Raw genomic sequence first — 13,926 nt, forward strand, 5'->3', positions numbered from 1 at the left:
GGAGGATATGCTCAGAGCGTGTATAATTGACTTCGGAGGGCAGTTAGATCGATTCTTTCCCTTACCCGTGTTTGCTTATAATAACAGTTATTAGTTCAGCATCGAGATGGCTCCATTTGAGGCTTTATATGGTCGGCGATGTCGTTCGCCCATCAGATAGTTGTTGCCCGGCGAGGCTAGGTTATCCCACTAATTTAGTGAAGGATGGCTTGGATAAGGTAAATTTAATTCAGGAGCTACTTCGCACAACACAGTCAAGACAAAAGAGTTATGCGGACCAGAAGGAATGTGATTTATCATTTATGGTGGGCGAGAAGGTTCTCTTGAAATTCTCGCCGATGAAGGGTATCTTGATGTTCGAAAAGAAGGGCAAGTTGAGTCCGAGGTTTATTGGCCTATTTGAGGTGTTGAGGCGAGTTGGGGAGGTTTCTTATGAGCTTGCATTGCCTCCCAGTCTATCAGAAGTTCATCCGGTCTTCCATGTGTCTATGCTCCGGAAGTACCATGCCAACAGGTCGCATCTGTTAGATTACAGCAAGGTTCAGCTAGATGAGAATTTGGGTTATGAGGAGGATCCAGTTGCCATTGTTGACAGGAAGGTTCACCAGTTGAGGTCTAAGAAGATTGCTGCAATAAAGGTCCAGTGGAGGGGTCAACTAGTCAAGGAGGTGACTTGGAAGACCGAGTAGGACATGCAGAGCAGATATCCACACTTATTCATCACTCCATGTATGATTCTAGACCTGTTCGAGGACGAATATTTGTTTAAGAGGTGGAGAATGTAACGACCCGACCATTCATTTTTATTTCTAGATCCATGTTCCCCTAATTAAGACTCATCGTATGTGCTTTTACTATTTTTGAATTGGGAGGATGCTTGGTTCAGGTTTGGAAAGGTCCGGGTCGAAATCAGAACACGTAGTTCCTTAGTAGTGGCCTAAGATGGCCAAGTTTGACTTGAGCCAACATTTGAGTAAACAACCTCAGAACCAGGATTTTATGGTTCTAATAAATTTTTATGATGATTTTGGACTTGGGCGAGTGTTCGGATCGAGTTTCGGGTGATCTGAGAGCGCTTCAGCGCTTAATGTTGAAAGTTGGCACATTGAAGGTTTTCATGTTCCTTAAATTTAGTTTGAAGTGGACTTTGGTGTTATCGAGATCCGTTCGGGATTCCGAGCCTGAGAATAGGTCCGTATGGTGATTTGTAATTTGAACAAAAAATTTAACGTCATCCTGAGTTGTCTAAGTATGATTCGACGTGTTCGAAGCTAGTTGAAGAAGTTTGAAGTTCATAAGTTGATCAACATGGTTTTGGGGTGTGATTCTTAGTTTCGATGTTGTTTTATGTGTTTTGAGGTTTCTAGCAGGTCCGTATTATGTTTATAGACTTGTTCGTGCATTTGGATGGGGTCCAGGGTGGCTCGGGTGTGTTTCGGACCGGCCGGACCAAAGTAAAAACTGCAGAAATTGTTGTTCTAGTTTCCTTCTTTGCGAACGCGGAGAAGGAGTCGCGTTTGCGATGAAAGAAATGTGGTTGGGTGGCATTTTTCCCTACGCATTCGTGAGAAGGGGGCCGCATTCGCGATGCCCTAGGCCACTGTCCTTCGTGTTCGCGAAGTGTGAGGCCAGCTGCGGAGGGGGTCAGTCAATGGCCTTCGCGTTCTTGTTGAGGCCGTCATGTTCGCGATGGGTAGGTCAGCTAAGCCTTCGCGTTCGCGAAGGGCAATTGTTTAGGCTTTGGCATTTTCCTTCACGATGGCGAGTGCCCTATCACAATCGCGAAGAAGGAATCACTGGCCGAGAACATATTAAAGTCGGGACATAGGCTTATTTTTCCCATTTCTCATTGTGTTGGCCGAATATGGAACTTCTTGGAGGGGGAATTTCTTCAAGCACTATAAGGTGAGTGATTCCTACTTAATGTATGTTAAACACATAGATTATGGGTAGGTTTTAACATGTAAAATGTGAAAATTTTAGGAGTTTGTTAAAAAACCTAGGTTTTGATAAAAATGGATTAGACCACGGAAATGATTATGGAATTGAGTAGAAGTTATATAGTTTTATTCGTGAGGTTATGAGTAACATTTATTTACAAAATATTTTGGAATCAGGGCATGTGTGCTCGGAGGTAAATTTTTAGGAATCTTCCAAATTGGGTTGGGTAATTGCTCTAATAGTTAAAGTATGAACTTTTGAGCAAATATTGATTAGTTTGTACAACCTTTGTCTAGTTTCAGATTGTTCGGCAACGACTTGAGGGTTTTTAGTATTGATGACTGAAAAGTGAATTTGGACACGAGGTAAGTCTCTTGCCTAACCTTGTATGAGGGAATTAAACCCATGGGTGTTTAAATTGTTATTTGGTACTAATTTGTGGGTGGTACGTATGCATGAAGTGACGAGATTCTGTATGTAGCTAAAATCATACTTATGTTCGGCTAGACTTAGGACTTTATCATGCATTACTTTTATTATGTGCACCCAACTTTCTAGTTTAATTATTTGAATTTATAATTGAAATTGGATAAAGGGATTTTAAAAGACATAGCTTCATTACTTTTATTGGATCAACGTTATCTTCTAGGAGTCATGTGAAATCTTGAGCAACAATAACTCTCCTAAGATCCTCTTGTATCTATTTTGTAGAGTTTGTATTTATCTGGTAAACCAACACATGCAATCTTGTACTATAAAGTGTATCTTATTTTAATTACTTTGAGTTTGGCGGAATACTTGATTGTTAGTGGACCTCAGCATAAATCGTGCGTGATAATGCTCGGAGTCCGATTATACTTGATATTTCTTCTTGTTCTGAGACATGAAAATTACTTGGTGGTTCTTATGTGTTAAAGACTTGGCATGTGATAGTTGGAGACATTAAATTGATATTATGTTTAAGAATTATTAATTACCATTTCTTATTTCATTGTTATTGTAAAATTTCATGCCTATTTATTATTTCTACGCTTTATTTATTGACCTCTAGTAAGTGTCGATGTCGACTCCTCTTCACTACTTCTTCGAGGTCACACTAGATACGTACTGAGAACATGTTGTTTATGTACTCATGCTACACTTATGCACTAATCGTGCAGGATCAGAGGCAGGTGCATCTGGTGGCCAGTCAGGTGCGTACCTGTCACGACCCAAATCTCAACATGTCGTGATGTTGCCTATCATAGTACTAGGCAAGCCGACAATCACAAATAACTGCACATTCTTAATTGAAAACATAATGTAATAAATTTAACGGTGAAAAATCTCATAAATGATCAATAAGAATAATTACGACTCAAATACCAAATCCCCAAAATTCGGGTGTCATCGAGTACATGAGTTACTAAGTTTCAACACAATTTAAATCTCTAATACAACTGTCTAAAAGATAGAACTGTACAAAATAAAATTAAAAAGAATGAGAGTCGAGGTATGCGGGCATCAAAGCAACTATCTCAAATATCTCCTAGCAGATACAACTCCAAGTCTAGCAACCACCGGGTCCATATGTACATGGATCTTCACCCGAAGTGCATAGTGTAGTATGAGCACAACTGACCCAATGTACTCAATAAGTAACAGGACTAACCCTGGGTTGAAAGTAGTGACGAGCTCAGAAAGGTACAATCCAAATCCAGACAATAATAGTACAGATAAAACAGGGAAAATGACCGTAATAAATCACTGAAATCCCATAATACCCAATATCAAAATGTAGACATGCTTTCAAGTTTAACAGTTTAAGCTCAACACTGATAAAATATGCTAAGTATAACTGATACGAGGAATGCTACATCTCTATGTCTAGATGTCAAATGTGCATGTCACATGTAATGCATCACAGTGATAAACTCATGTACTCACACTCTCAGAGTACTCAATCTCACTGTCTCACACTCCCCACTCATCACTCTCAATCACTCAGCACGGTATAGTACATGCGCTCACTGCTGGCATGTCAGACTCCGGAGGGGCGGATACCGCCCAAGCCCTGATATAAAGCTGACATGGCCTGCTACGGCGTGCAGCCCGATCCCATAATAATAGATAAAGCCTACAAGGCCTTTTGCGGCGTGCAACTCGATACATAATAATAATATATATAAAGCCAAGAAGGCTTGCTACGGCGTGTAGCCTGATCCACAACCTCACTCACAACACGGCTCTCGGGCCCTAACTTAGTCATCAATCTCTCCAGTCTCTCGGGCTCACAAATCTAATGCCAATTAGCCCAAACAATGATACATGATGTAATAATAAATGATAACATAGACTGAGATATGATATGCAAATGATGGATGTGACTGAGTACATAATTGCAATTTAAGCAAATAATTCAACAGCAAAAATGACCTCAATGGGTCCCAACAGAATAAGCATGTAGCCTAAACATGATTTCTAACATGGATTGCAGCTCAATTACTCTAACACATAGGAATTACATTAATAGCAACAACGATTGATAACTACACGGTACCATGGAATCAACCGATTCACAATTACCACGGTGCATGCCCACATGCATGTTACTTAGCGTGCGTGTCACCTCAATACCAACCATATAACACGTATTTCATGGATTCATACACAAGAACAAGGTTTAGAAGTGTTACCTATCTCTAATCGCGCAAATCCCTACTCCAACAAGCACTTGACTCGCGAATAGGCCTCCAAACGACTCAAATCTAGCCACAAGCAACCTAATACAATCAATACAAGCTATAGGAATCGATTTCATACTATAAAGCTAAGTTTTTTAAACAAAATCAAAAAGTCAACCCCGGGACTAAGTATCGGAACCCAAAAAAATTAAAAATATCCGAACACCCACTCAATAAAGAGTCCAACCATACCCAAATTATCCAAATTCCAACCTCAAATTGACATTCAAACCTATAAATCTCACTCTTAAATCCCTAGTCCAAAGTTTCCCAACTTTAACCTCAAAAACACCTAATATTGGTGAGAAATTCAATGGGTATTCAATATCAATAAATAAAAATGACCAAAAGTTTCTTACCTATTGAAGTCTAGTGAAACCCCTCTCAAAAATCGCCACTAGTCGAGCTTGCATTGTCCACAAATGAAGAAAACTCGTAACCTTTTCGAATTATAACACTGCGAGCACTATCGCACCTGCGGTCCATGATCCACTTCTACGGTTAAAGTTCCGCACCTGCGTAACTGACTTAAGTTCCGCCACTCTACTTCTGCGCCCTGAAAATAGCACCTTCGCGGGTGAAACGCATCTGCGGACGCGCTTCTGCGCACTATGTCAGCTTTTGCAGAAACACCTGACCCCCTCAAGACTCGCTCAGTTCCGCTTTTGCGGCCTCCCTTCCGCATAAGCGAATACGCTGATGTGGATCTCCTCTCGCATCTGTGATCCAACAGCCCCCAACTTACCTCCGCATCTGTGTATTTCCAGCCGCACCTGCGACCCATTTCACAGCGGTTACACCAGACCTGATCACACCAGCATTTCCACAAGTCCAAAATTCAATCCGTTTTCAATGTGAATCGCACCCGAGGTCCCCAGCACCTCATCCAAACATACCAATAAGTCCTAAAACACGATAGGAACTTAGTCGAAGGCTCAAATCACATCAAAAAATATCAAAACTACGAATCACACCCTAATTCAAGCCTAATAAAACTAGTGGATTTCCAACTTCTACAATGGATTCTGAAACCTATTAAACCAACTCCGATTGACCTCAAATTTTGCATACAATTTATAAATGACATAACGGACCTATTTTAACTTCCAGAACCAGAATCTGAGCCGGTAACAAAAAAGTCAAGTCTTGCTCAAACTTCTTAATTTTCCAAACCTTCAACTTTCTAACGTTCGCTAATTCAAGCCAAATCGACCTACAGACCTCCAACTCAAAATCTGGATATACTCCTAAGTCCAAAATCACCATACAAAACTATCGGAACCATCAAAACTCCATTTCGGAGTCGTTTATTGATAAGTTAACATTCGGTCAACTCTTTCAACTTGAGCTACCAACCTTGGGACTAAGTGTCCCAATTTATTCCGAAACATCCCCAAAACTAAACCAACCACCCCGGGAGTCACATAACAACAAACGAGCATAGAATAAGCAATAAATGGGGAAACGGGGCTACAATACTCAAAACGAACAGCCAGGTCGTTACATTCTCCCCATCTTAAACAAACGTTCATCCTCGAACGTGTCTAGAATCATAATTTAAGTCTCAAATAGGTATGGATAGCTGCTCTGTATCTCCCGCTCGGTCTCCCAAGTGGCTTCCCCGACTAGCTGACCTATCCACTGTACTTGCATTGAAGCTATATTCTTTGATCTCAACTTTCGAACATACCGATCCAAAATGGCCACCAGCTCCACATAATAATTCAAATCCCTATCTAATTGAACAGTGTTGAAGTCAAAAACATAAGACGGATCACCAAAATACTTTCGGAGCATGGAAACATGAAACACTAGGTGAACACTTGATAAACTAGGTGGTAATACAAGCTTGTAAGTCACCTCTCCAATCCTCTCAAGCACCTCAAAAGGGATAATATACTGAGGGCTCAGTTTACCCTTCTACCCAAACCTCATAAAGTCTTCATGGGTGAAACTCTGAGTAATACCTTCTCTCCCACCATGTAAGCAATATAACGAACCTTTCGATCGGTGTAACACTTTTGTCTAGATTGTGTCATGCAAAGCCGATCCCCAATCAACTTAACCTTCTCCAAAGCATGCTAAAACAAGTCAGTACCCAATAGTCTAGCCTCACCCGGCTCAAACCAACTAATCGGAGACCGACAAAGTCTCCCATACAAGGCCTTATATGGAGCCATATGAATACTCGATTGGTACTTGTTGTAGGCAAACTCTGCAATCAGGAGTAACTGATCCTAAGAACCCTCGAAACCCATGAAACAAGCGCATAACATATCCTCTAATATCTGAATGGTGTGTTCGGACTATCCATCCGTCTGAGTGTGAAATATTGCATGCAACTCAACCCGTGTGCCTAACTCTCACTGCAATTCCCTCCAAAACTGCAATGTGAACTGCATGCCCCGATATGAAATAATAAAAACGGGCACACTGTGAAGGCGAACAATCTCATGGATATAGATCTCAGCTAACTGCTCCGAAGAATAGGTAGTCCCAACTGGAATAAAATGTGCGGACTTAGTCAGCCGGTCCACAATCACTCAAATAGCATAAAATTTCTTCAAAGTCCATGGGAGCCCAACTACGAAGTCCATGGTGATACGCTCCCATTTCCACTCCGAAATCTCAAGCCTCTGAAGCAAGCCGCCCAGCCTCTGATGCTCGTACTTCACCTGCTGACAATTCAAGTACTGAGCGACAAACTCCACTATATCTTTCTTCATTCTCCTCTGCCAATAGTGCTGCCTCATGTCCTGATACCTCTTCGTGGCACCCGGATGAATGGAATACCGTGAACTGTGGGCCTCCTCAAGAATTAACTCACATAGTCCATCCACATTGAGCACACAAATCCGACCCTGCACCCGCAACACCCCATCATCTCCAATAGAAACCTCCTTGGCATCATCGTGCTGAATCGTGTCCTTAAGGAAAAGCAAATGGGGGTCTTCATACTGACACACTCTGATGCGATCATATAAAGAAGACCGAGATACCATGCAAGCTAGAACCCGGCTAGGCTCCAAAACATCTAACCTCATGAACTGATTGGCCAAGCCCTGAACATCTAATGCAAGTGATCTCTCACCAATAGGAATATAGGCGAGGCTACCCATGCTCACCGCATTTCTACTCAAGGCATCGGACACTATATTGGCCTTCTCGGGATGTTACAAAATGGTAATATGATAGCCTTTTAATAGCTCCAACCATCTCCGCTTCCTCAAATTTAGATCATTTTTCTTGAACAAGTGTTGAAGACTCCAATGATTAGTAAATACCTCACAAGACATGTCGTAGAGATAATTTCTCCCAATCTTCAATGAGGATTCAATTGGTGTGAACAGGGTAGTTCTTCTCATGAGGCTTCAACTGGCGTGAAGCATAAGCAATCACTCTACCCTACTACATCAAGACACACCCAATACCAATCTGAGAAGCATCACAATACATTATATAATAACCTGATGTTGAAGGCAAGAATAGAACTGGAGTTGTGGTCAAGGAAGTCTTGAGCTTCTGTAAGATCTCCTTGTACTTATCAGACCACCTGAATGGAGCACCCTTCTAGGTTAACCTGGTCAAAGGCGTTGCAATGGACGGGAAACCCTCCACGAAGTGATGATAATATCCGGCCAAGCTAAGAAAACTCTGAATCTAAGTAGCTGAAGACAGTCTGGGCCAACTCTGAACCGTCTAAATCTTCTTCAGATCTACCTTGATCCCCTCACTGGACACCACGTGCCCCAAGAACGCCACCGAACTGAGCCAAAACTCACACTTAGAGAACATAGCATAAGGCTTCTCCTCCCTCAATGTATGTAGTACAACCCTTACATGTTGTATATGCTCCTCTTGGCTACGTGAGTACACCAGGATATCATCAATAAATACTATGAAAAATGAATCAAGATATGGTTGGAACACACTGTTCAATAGATGCATGAATGTTGTTGGGGCATTGGTTAGCCCAAAAGACATCACAAGGAACTCATAGTGACCATAGCGGGTCCTGAATGCCGTCTTCAGAATATCGGAGTCTCGAATCTTGAACTGGTGATACCTAGACCTCAAATCAATCTTAGAGAACATTGTATCTCCCTAAAGCTGGTCAAATAAGTTATCAATGTGCGGCAAAGGATACTTGTTCTTAATTGTATCCTTCTTCTTCACAAACAGAACTGGTGCACCCCAAGGCGACATACTAGGCCTAATGAACCCCTTATCATGAAGCTCTTGAAGCTGCTCTTTTTATTCCTTCAACTCTGCTGGTGCCATACGATATGGAGAAATAGAAATGGGTTGAGTGCCTGGCACCAAGTCAATACCATAATCAATGCCCCTCTCGTGTGGCATGCCCGGTAGGTTTGCAGGAAACACATCCGAAAAGTCTTACACTAATGGAACAGAATCAATGGTAGGAGTATCAGCACCAACATCCCTCACAAAAGCCAAATATGACAAACACCCATTTCCAACTATCTGTTGGGCCTTCAGATATGAAATCACCTTACTGGGAACATAGTCTAGAGAACCTCTCCACTTGATCCTAGGTAACCCAGGCATCGCTAACATCATGGTCATAGCGTGACAATCCAGAATATAATGACATAGGGATAACGAATCCATTCCCAGAATTACATCAATATTAACCATACTAAGTAATAAGAGATCATCTCTCATCTCCAATCCCCCAATGGTCACCACACATGACCGATACACACGGTCCACAACAATATAATCACCCACCGACATAGATACATGAACAAGGTAAACTAAGGACTCACGGGGAATATCCAAATAATGAGCAAAATGATGATACATATGAATAAGTGGAACCAGGGTCAAATAATATGGAAGCATCCCTGTGGCATATTGAGGCAATACATGTGATTACTGCGTCTGAAGCAACGACCTCTGGACTGGCAGGTAAAGCATAGCATCGAGCCTGACTGCCACCTGATCGACCTCCCACTCTAGGGAGACCTCTAGCTACATGAGCCCCACCTCGATTTGGCTGAGCGGGTGGTGATGTAACTAGTGCAGAAGTCATAACCTGACCCCTCTGCTGAACTGGGTCTCCTAAGAGATGGGGACAATACCTCCTCACATTTCCAAACTCCCCACACTCGTAGCAACTCCGATCCGTCAATGGTAGTGGAGACTGAATTAAACCCCGAGAACCAGAATAGCTACTAGAAGGACCTGGTACAAATGAACCCTAAACCGATGGAGCACGGGATAAACTCTTAGCTGGGAGGGCACTAAGAGATGACTAACCCGGACGAGCACTATATAAAGTGTAAGACCCCATAAAATTTTGCCAAGGAATTTAAGGTTTCGTGGTGCCGAGGTATGCTTATGTGTTTGAGCCTCTCTCTCCCTCTCCTGTGTATGTGGCTCATAGGATTTAAGGAATCACTTTACTCCCTTTGTGAACATTATCATAAACCCCCTTCCTTATTTAGTACCATAAGAGCATATCTCAGCACCTATCATATGTGTACATGGTATGTACTTTATGTTTTGAGGTATAGCTAGGGCCTTGTCGCTGGCACTTCCATACTACTCTTCTGTTGTAATTAGAGGCTCCGTAGACAGGTTGTGGCTTGTGTATGATGTTGGGAATTAAACTAGTAAGTGTTTGTATTTGGGCAAACATGTTTTTCATCATATCTATAAACTTGTTATATTTTGGAAATCATAAATGGATATCTTTTATTAATGGAAAAGGAATGTGGAACACTTGACACTTCTCATGTCTATCACTTGTACAATTTCTTATGTTGTTAATGGGCAAGGTTGGGTAGAAGGAATCTAGAAGGCTTGCTTAACCAGGGTATCTCGGTTGAGCACCGATTGCGCTCCCCGAGGTCGGGGCGTGACAAAAAGAATGGCTAGCTGATGCACCATGATGAACCAGACGAGCCATCTGAGTGGGCATGTACGGGCGACCCCTATTGTGGTGGGACTGTCCTCAAGAAGAAACACTACTGAAACCACCCTAAACATAAGGCCTTTTGGACTCCCTCACCCCACGCTCCTGACTATGAACCTGCTCTAGCCGCCTAGCAATATCAACCACCTCATCAAACCTAGCACCTGCTGTAATCTCCCGAGTCATGATGAAGCGTAGTCCATAGTTGAGGCCATCAATGAACCTCCTAATCCTCTCCCTCTCTATGGGAACCAACCAGATCATATGACGAGCCAACTCTGAAAATCTCATCTCATACTGGGTCACTGACATACACTCCTGGCATAGCTACTCAAATTGCCTACGCAACTCCTCCTTGCGGGTCTATGGAACAAACTTCTCTAAGAAGAGAAGTGAGAACTCGTGCCACATAAGTGGGCGCCGGCTGGCCTGCTCAACTCATAGACCTCCCACCATTTGAAGGCTGACCCCGACAACTAAAAAGTAGTAAATTAGACTCCACTAGTCTCCAGAATACTCGTCGTACGAAGGTGACTCAGCCCCTCTGAACTATGGGGGCAAACGCCTCCCAAACCGCTCTAGCCTCTTCTGCTCCTCGTCACTCATAAGTGGACTAACCGGGGCCTGAGCCACTGCAACTGGCTGGGTTGGTAGTACCCACGATGTATGAAGACCCTAAACTACCTGCTCTAGAGTACAGGCGGCGGGAGTCTGAGCACCTCTCCCGGCCTGAGAAGTAGATGGTGCTTCCGGAACTGAAACTGCTTGAGCAAGGCTAGTATATACATTCAATATCTGGGCCAGAGCCTCCTGGAGGCCTGGAATCACAATGGGCACAGCTGGTGCCTGAGCCAGTTTCACCGGCTCAACCTTATCTGGTATCTACTCCTGAGCTGGAGCAAGTGGTGGCTTCACGAGTGCTGCTCTAGCTACTGTTCAAACTACACCTCAGCCTCTACCATGGACCCGGCCTCTCGTAGCCCTAGCGGGTGGTACTGGTGGCCGTCCATCCAATCTAGTCGCACGTGTCCTCACCATCTGTGAGAGAATAGAAATATAGAAAATTAGTTTCCAGAATCTACAAATCCGCATGACAAGAATACAAGAAAGTGAAGTTTCCTAATGATTCGGTAGCCTCTTGAAGATAAGCACAGACGTCTCTGTACCAATCTGCAAGACTGTACTAAACCTGCTCATGACTCGTGAGACCTATGTAACCTAGGCTCTAATACCAACTTGTCATGCATTTTTAATTGAAAACATGATGTAATAAGTTTAATAGTTAAAAGTCTCATAAATAATTGTTAAGAATAATTTCCACTCAAATACAAAATACCCAAAATCCGATGTGACCGAGTACATGAGCTACTAAGTGTCAACACAATCGAAATCTCTAATACAATTGTCTGAAATATAGAACAATACAGAATAAAACTAAAAAGAAGAAGAGTCGAGGTCTGCGGGCGTCAAAGCAGCAACCTCAAATATCTCCTAGTAGATACGGCTTCGAGTCTAGCAACCATCGGGTCCAGATGTAACTGGATCTTCACACGAAGTGTAGAATGTTGTATGAGTACAACCCACCCAATGTACTCAGTGGATCCCACCCAAGCACTAATATAAAGCTAATATGGCTTGCGGCGGCATGCGGCCCTATCACATAATAATAGATAAAACCTATAAGGCCTGCTACGGCGTACAACCCGATCCTTAATAATAATATATATAAAGCGAAGAAGGCCTGCAGCGGCGTGCAGCCCAATCCACAACCTCACTCACAACACGGCTCTTAGGCCCCAACTTAGTCATCAATCTTTACGGTCTTGCGGGCTCGCAAATCTCATGCCAATCAGCCCAAACAATGATACGTGATGTAACAATAAATGACAACAGAAACTAAGATATGATATGCAAATAATGGATTTGACTGAGTACATAATTGCAATTTAAGTAAATAATTCAACAGTAAAAATGACCTCAGTGGGTCCCAACAGAATAAGCATATAACCTAAACATGATTTCTAACATCAATTGCAACTTAATTACTCTAACACATATGGATTACATAAATAGCAACAAGGTTAGATAACTACACGGTACCACGGAATCAATCGAGTCACAATTACCATGACGCACACCCACTCACTCATTACCTAGCATGTACATCACCTCAATAACAACTAATAACACATATTTTAGGGATTCATACCCTCAAAATCAAGTTTAAAAGTGTTACTTGCCTCAAATCACGCAAATCCCTACTCTAATAGGCCCTTGCCTCGCGAATCGGTATTCGAACGACTCGTATCTAGCCACAAAAAAATTTATACAATCAATACAAGATGCAGGAATCGATTCCATACGATAAAGCTAAGCTCTTTAACCAAAGTCAAAGAGCAAACCTAAAAGGTAAACCCTAAGCCCACGTCTCGGACCCCGACAAAATTTATAAAATCGGAACACCCATTCAATAACGAGTCTAATCATACAAAAATTATCCAATTCCAACCATAAATCGACCTTCAAACCTCTAATTCTCACTCTCAAATACCTAGTCCAAAGTTCCCCAAATTTCACCTCAAAAACACCTAATCTAGGTGATAAATTCAATGGGTATTCAATATTAATGAATAAAAATGACCAAAAGTTGCTTACCTCTTGAAGTCTAGTGAAACCCCTCTCAAACATTGCCACTAGTCGAGCTTTCAAAGTCCACAAATTAAGAAAACTCACAACCCTTTCGAATTATAACACTGCCAGCACTTTTGCACCTGCGATCCATGATCGGCTTCTGCGGAACCGGATTTGCGGTTAAGGTTGTGCACCTGCGGAACTCACTTAAGTTCCGCAACTCTGCTTTTGCGCCCTGAAGACTACACCTGCGGCATCTCACATGCGCGTGCGGAACGCATCTACGGACGCACTTCTGCGCACTAATGTCCGATTCTGCAGAAACACCTGACCCCCTCAATACTTGCTTAGTTTATGCGACCTCCCTTCCGTAGAAGCGACTCCGTTTTTGCGGATCTCCTCTTGCATATGCGATGCGACAGCCCCAAGTCACCTTCGCATCGGCGCATTTCCAGTCGCACTTGCGGCTCCCCACCTGCGGCCCATTTCATCCAGGTGCGGTTGCACCAGACCTGATCACACCAGCACTTCCACAAGTCAAATATTCAATCCGTTTTCAAACCGAATTACACCCGAGGCCCCCGGAACCCCATACAAACATACCCAAAAGTCCTAAAAGACGATACAAACTTAGTTGAGCCCTCAAATCATATCAAACAACATCAAAAATACAAATTGCACCCCAATTAA

General features: G+C 42.6%; 1 protein-coding gene across 1 annotated transcript; it reads right to left on the reverse strand.

The window, feature by feature from the left end:
• Positions 1–6,221: 6,221 nt before the first annotated feature.
• LOC138899166 (uncharacterized) lies at positions 6,222–7,783 on the reverse strand. The gene is made up of 2 exons (XM_070185292.1): positions 7,340–7,783; positions 6,222–6,584 (listed from the first exon to the last, which is right to left on the reverse strand). Exons 1-2 carry the CDS (start codon positions 7,781–7,783, stop codon positions 6,222–6,224), a joined length of 807 nt encoding a protein of 268 aa, XP_070041393.1.
• Positions 7,784–13,926: the final 6,143 nt, after the last annotated feature.

The sequence above is a fragment of the Nicotiana tomentosiformis genome, chromosome 9, assembly GCF_000390325.3.
Source record: "Nicotiana tomentosiformis chromosome 9, ASM39032v3, whole genome shotgun sequence".
NCBI classification, from domain to species: Eukaryota; Viridiplantae; Streptophyta; class Magnoliopsida; order Solanales; family Solanaceae; genus Nicotiana; species Nicotiana tomentosiformis.

What these genes read in the sequence shown, in the direction of transcription:
- LOC138899166 (XM_070185292.1), bottom strand. Translation starts at nt 7,783, where the DNA reads ATGGGTAGCCTCGCCTATATTCCTATTGGTGAGAGATCACTTGCATTA. An exon ending in AGTACTTGAATTGTCAGCAG is followed by an intron (nt 6,585 to 7,339) that starts GTGAAGTACGAG and finishes AGGTTTGGGTAG; the next exon opens with AAGGGTAAACTGAGCCCTCA.